Source organism: Priapulus caudatus, unplaced genomic scaffold, assembly GCF_000485595.1.
Source record: "Priapulus caudatus unplaced genomic scaffold, Priapulus_caudatus-5.0.1 Scaffold1923, whole genome shotgun sequence".
Taxonomy (NCBI): Eukaryota; Metazoa; Priapulida; class Priapulimorpha; order Priapulimorphida; family Priapulidae; genus Priapulus; species Priapulus caudatus.
The window spans coordinates 19,381-24,644 of NW_014578984.1; the positions used below are offsets into that span (position 1 = coordinate 19,381).

Genomic DNA, 5,264 nt, shown 5'->3' on the forward strand with positions numbered 1-5,264 from the left:
CACATGCAAAAACACCATCGACTATACATGGAATTAATAATTATATATGCATTATTACACAATATAAGTACTTCCACCTGGCTAAAAGCAAGCTCAGATGCGCGACTCCATCGCACGCGTGTATCCGCACTGGAATGCATCCATTCCCTTATACGGGTGCGTGTTAATTATCACGACAGAACGGCGTTGTTGCCACGAATAAAGCCAATACTTCAATGCCACGTTCTTAGTTCAATATAACTATATTTTTAACTTTTGTATGCTACCATATAATTGGATTTTATGGGTATTTTATCGTAAGCTACAACACTGTGAGAAGTGTGATGTAAAATCCATATCTGTCATCGAATACACGCATAGACGTGTGCGCGTGCACACACGTACGCACGCACCCTCGCACGCACACATACGCACGCACCCACGCACCCACACACTCACCTACACACGCACACACGTACGCACGCACCCTCGCACGCACACATACGCACGCACCCACGCACCCACGCACTCACCTACACACGCACACACGTACGCACGCACCCACGCACGCACGCACGCACGCACGCACGCGCGCACACACACGCACATTAAAAGAGAGAGTTTGCTCATCTTAGAAGTCATTTTCTAATCCGCAATGATATTCAATAACTTTATCAATACTCAGATATCTTCCGGGAATGTATGCTTTCGGACTGTGTGAAACCGACCATTGCGCTGACGCGGAGAAAACAGCAAAGAAGGTAAACGTTCATAACCAAATCGAAATCAATAATAGCGATCGACTCTAACTGTTATTACTACCGTACGCTGGGTTTCATATTTCGATCAAGAAGCGATTTTACGTGTCCCCCATCGTGTTCCTATCCCGTTGCATCGTAGTGATGCTCGTAGTACACCTTTATTACGCGTACAATCCGCCCAATATTATGTTATGAATTGCTACGTCATTATGGCGCATGTCTACCACCACGAAAACATGTATTCATTCTATTTCTCGGCAACCTGGTAGTTTAACAGCACCATGGGCTAACACATTGTCGCCAAACTCACAGCATCATGGGCTAACACATTGTCGCCAAACTCACAGCATCATGGGCTAACACATTGTCGCCAAACTCACAGCATCATGGGCGAACACATTGTCGCCAAACTTACAAAATGCACTATATGCGCGCGTTTATACTGTCCCGGGTCGTGTAGGCTACGTTCAGATTTTCACATTGACCACACAATTTTAATCGGACCATGCTCGACTCTATCCCATCACAGTAATAAGAATATCACAATTATAATAAATGACAGGGCCTGCAGTTGATTCCTAAGGATGGGTTGGCGACGCATGCGTTGACTTGATCATGGCGATTGATAGCACTCAGATCATGGTAATATTATGTAGATGTATCAATCGACAGGGCCTGGAGTTGATTCCTAAGGACGGGTGGGCGACGCATGCGTTGGCTCACGTCTATGAGATTCAAGGAAGGAGCCAGGAAGGCATCTCGTTCCTGAGCAGAACTCTCGACAACTGGACGGTAAATGTTCACGACTAGCTATATATCGTACTCACGGGGCAATAAATACTGTTAATTTTACTGTTGCTCAGTCACATTATTTCTCCGACCAACAACGTTGAGAAGACGGCAGTATATGGCAAAGCATCGGGCGCTGTGAAAATTCGTGGTTCGCATTTTACGACTCTCTAGATGTGTGAGAAAATGTATCAGTTGAATTGACTCAGCGACTTACTGTTTTATTGAATAGGACCATGCAGGCCATGTGGATTCGGCGTATTGATTTAGTTTTTGTGAAACTTGGGCTGTGTTTACGTTTTCAGACAGCAAGCAGCGTAACTTCTGGCATTGGGCCGTTTATCACATCGAGAGGGTATGTCGCCTTGTTCTAGACTATAACCGCCATATTATATGTTAGTTATATTTCAGAAAAAAAGTAAAAAAAAATTGCTTTTCCAGTAAATATGTAATCGACTGCCTTTAAAATGAACGAGCCGCCTGTTCGCTATAAGGATTAGTCAACATGTTGAGGTGAGTATTTTAGCTAATATATACTTAATCAAAATAAAATATATTCGATAATTCTTGCCCGATAGAAACTTTCCTAGCATCGCCGCAGATACGAAACTCGGACCGTATGTGTACTGGCTGAGGAAAACCGATTAGATTAACAATAACAATAGTTTAATATTTTGTACGCAATATTATGCGTCCGCAACTAATGTATTGTGCGCGGTGCCATTTGATGTCGAGAACCGCTTAGATTAACACTAACTATTTAGTTTAATATTTTGTATGTAATATTATCAGGAGTGTATAACATAGAGATTATGATAACTCTCTATACTGTACACTCGTGATATTATACTTCCGTAAGTAACATATATATTGTTCGCGGTGATATTTGATGTGTAGTAAAAATGCGAATAGGCGCACGTAACGCCCATGCGGCGATGCATGGTGGCAGCGTGATGGCATGGTGGCGATGTGTTGGCGGCAATATTTTGGACCAAGCGGAAGGATAAGAACCACTGAATTATGATGGGTTACGGAGTACAATTTACCATTAATCATTATCACATGTCGGTGATCATATAATTCAGGTACGTAATTGTTTTTTTACAGGGCGAACACACGGCAGCGCTAGATGTGTTTTACTCTCAGGTACACGATGGAATTAAGCATAGATATGAGTACGCGATGCGTGAAATGGTTCGTTATCGAGCGAGTTTCACATGGTAGCCATTTTGTTGAGCGATTGTCTAGAAATTTCCCAGCATACTGATACTAACTATAAATACGAATAGTGCACCAACCTCATTACATCGTTAATTACAGTAAATATACGTTAAAGTAAAGTTACATCGTTTGAAACTATACGTATATGTTATTACGATTTTGTTTGTTATAGATTGCGTCGCGGGTAAGAACTAGTGGGGCCATGTGGGATGTCGTCGACGCCTGTTCCATGCTGTACCGACTGGAAATGGAAGGTAAACTCACTATACATTGCCGGCCCAATAACAGGTGGCCAATAGCCTGAATAAACCCCTGAGATTACATACAGTGAAGATCATTGAAAATGTAATGTTAATTATAACGATAAATATAAACAAGGGAACAAATAATTAACTAACAAACTAACTAACTAACTAGCTAAGTAACTGGACCGAGCGACCGAGCGACCGAGCGACCGAGCTTGTGTGTGTGTGCGGTGCGTGTGTGTGCGTGCGCGTTCGCGTGTGCGTATGTGTGTGCATGTGCGTTTAGATAAGCGTATACGCGCGAACACACGCACACTGCTTTGCGTACGTGCGTGCCTACGTGTGTGTGGCTGTGTGTATGTGTGGGCCTGTGTGTGTATGTGTATGTATATATGTATAATTATATATATATATAATGTATATATATATATATATATTGTGTCTGTGTGCGCGTGTGTGTGCGCGCGTTTGTGCGTGCATGTGTGTTGTGTGTGTGCCTGTGTGTGCGTGCGCATGTGTGTGTTGTGTGTGTGCGTGCGTGCGTGCGTGCTTGCGTGCTGGCGTGCGTCGTGCGTGCGTGTGCGCGTGCGTGTGTGTGTGTTCATGCGCATTTGTGCGTGTGTGTGTTGTGTGTTGCGCGCCGCGGGTGTGTGTGTGTGTGTCTGTGTGTGTGTGTGTGTGTGTGTGCTGTGTGTGTGTGTGTGTGCGTATTTGTGTGTATGTGTGTGTGTGTGTGTGTGTGTGTGTTGTGTGTGTGTGCGTGCGTGTGTGTGCGAGCGCACATCTGCGTACGTGTGCGTGTGTGTGTGCGCGTGTGTGTGTGTGAGTGTTGTGTGTCGTTTGTGTGTGCCTATGCGTGTGCGTGTGCGGTGTGGGTGTGCGTGGTGCGTGTGCGTGTGCCGTGTGCGTGCGCGTGCGCGTGTGTGTGCGTGTGTGTGCGAGCGCTTATGCGTACGTGGTGTGTGCGGTGTGCGTGTGCGTGTGCGTGGTGGTGTGCGTGTGCGTGTGGTCGTGTGCGTGTGCGTGTGCGTGTGCGTGTGCGTGTGCCTGGTGTGTGCGCGTGTGTGTGCGGTTGTGTGTGCGTGTGCGTGTGTGTGTGTGTGTGCGTGTGTGTGTGCGTGTGCGTGTGCGCGCGCGTGTGTGTGTGTGCGTGTGTGTGCGAGCGCTCATGCGTACGTGTGCGTGTGTGTGAGCTACCGATTTGCGCCGTTTGCATGAAAATAATGAACTATAAAATTCGTCTCTGCACGATTAAAATGTTGAGTCACGTGATCGATCGCGTGCTATATCATCAAACAGGTTTGTCATCGTATACGCGTCATTAACGAAACTAAACCTCCGCATGTTATTGATTTATTATCCGTCGATAATATTTCACAATAGAAAGGCGTAATACTTAAACAACGAACATGTTTGAGTATGAATTCCTGGAGCAACACAATTAAACAGATCCGTAGCAACCATGGCAGTGTACAACCGTGCTAGCGAATTTGTCTGTACGCATGCAACATTAGTATCAACCGCGATGTTGCCGACTTCAGTCATGTTCCAGTCGCTGTTCGTATAGGAATGTTTGTTTTAAGTCATTCGGCAAGAAAGACAATGATGTTATCGGTGAGCGAAGTGATGAAGTGATGAACGTGTTCATATCGATGCATTGAATTTATCTATCCATACAGTCAACCGTATACCGAACAATCCATCCATCCATCTATTCATCACCCATCCATCCATCCATCCATCCATCCATCCATCCATCCATCCATCCATCCATCCATACCATCGCATCCATCCAATTCCATCGCATCCATCCATCCATTCCGTTCATCCATCCATCATACATCATCCATCCATTCCATTCCAATCCATGCCATCCATCCATGCCAATCCATCCATCCTCCATCATCATTCATCCATCATCCATACATCAACAATCATCGATCGCATTCCATGCCATGCCATCCATCATCCATCCATCACCATCCTATCCTCCACCAGCCATCCATGCGCACCATCCTAAACGCAATATTGTCCGTCCGTCCGTCTGCGCAGTCCCATCAATTTGTATCGTCCAATCTCATTCTAATTCCACTGTTTTAGTTAACTTATTTAGAGGATGTATCACTAACCCTTTAGTATCGTATTTTGTAGATTGACAGTCGAGTTGACATAAAAAAAGGCATGCTTTTAATCAGGAATGAATATATATATTATATCTAGATAATAATCTATATTATGGCAGTCGCTGTCTTAATTGCATGTGTTCCTA

The 5,264-nt window shown here is 44.7% G+C and overlaps 1 protein-coding gene across 3 annotated transcripts; it reads left to right on the plus strand.

Annotated features, from left to right (window-relative positions):
- Positions 1 to 86: 86 nt before the first annotated feature.
- Positions 87 to 2,968, plus strand: LOC106817916 (tetratricopeptide repeat protein 38-like). Of its 3 annotated transcripts, XR_001395122.1 has the most exons (7): positions 87 to 156; positions 665 to 740; positions 1,413 to 1,532; positions 1,835 to 1,884; positions 1,971 to 2,042; positions 2,637 to 2,675; positions 2,923 to 2,968. XR_001395122.1 is itself a non-coding variant. In XM_014822629.1 (5 exons), exons 1-4 carry the CDS (start codon positions 98 to 100, stop codon positions 1,848 to 1,850), a joined length of 267 nt encoding a protein of 88 aa, XP_014678115.1. In that variant the 5' UTR covers positions 93 to 97; the 3' UTR covers positions 1,851 to 1,884; positions 2,637 to 2,650. The 3 variants fall into 3 exon arrangements, 2 of the variants coding, with proteins under 2 accessions (XP_014678115.1, XP_014678114.1); XM_014822629.1 differs by lacking the exons at positions 1,971 to 2,042; positions 2,923 to 2,968 and having other exon boundaries at positions 93 to 156; positions 1,839 to 1,884; positions 2,637 to 2,650; XM_014822628.1 differs by lacking the exons at positions 2,637 to 2,675; positions 2,923 to 2,968 and having other exon boundaries at positions 93 to 156; positions 1,971 to 2,603.
- Positions 2,969 to 5,264: the final 2,296 nt, after the last annotated feature.

Coding starts and splice junctions, on each gene's coding strand:
- LOC106817916 (XM_014822628.1), top strand. CDS start 98: ATGCGCGACTCCATCGCACGCGTGTATCCGCACTGGAATGCATCCATT. Junction 157..664: donor GCATCCATTCCCTTATACGG/GTGCGTGTTAAT, acceptor ATCAATACTCAG/ATATCTTCCGGGAATGTATG. Junction 1,533..1,834: donor GAACTCTCGACAACTGGACG/GTAAATGTTCAC, acceptor TTACGTTTTCAG/ACAGCAAGCAGCGTAACTTC.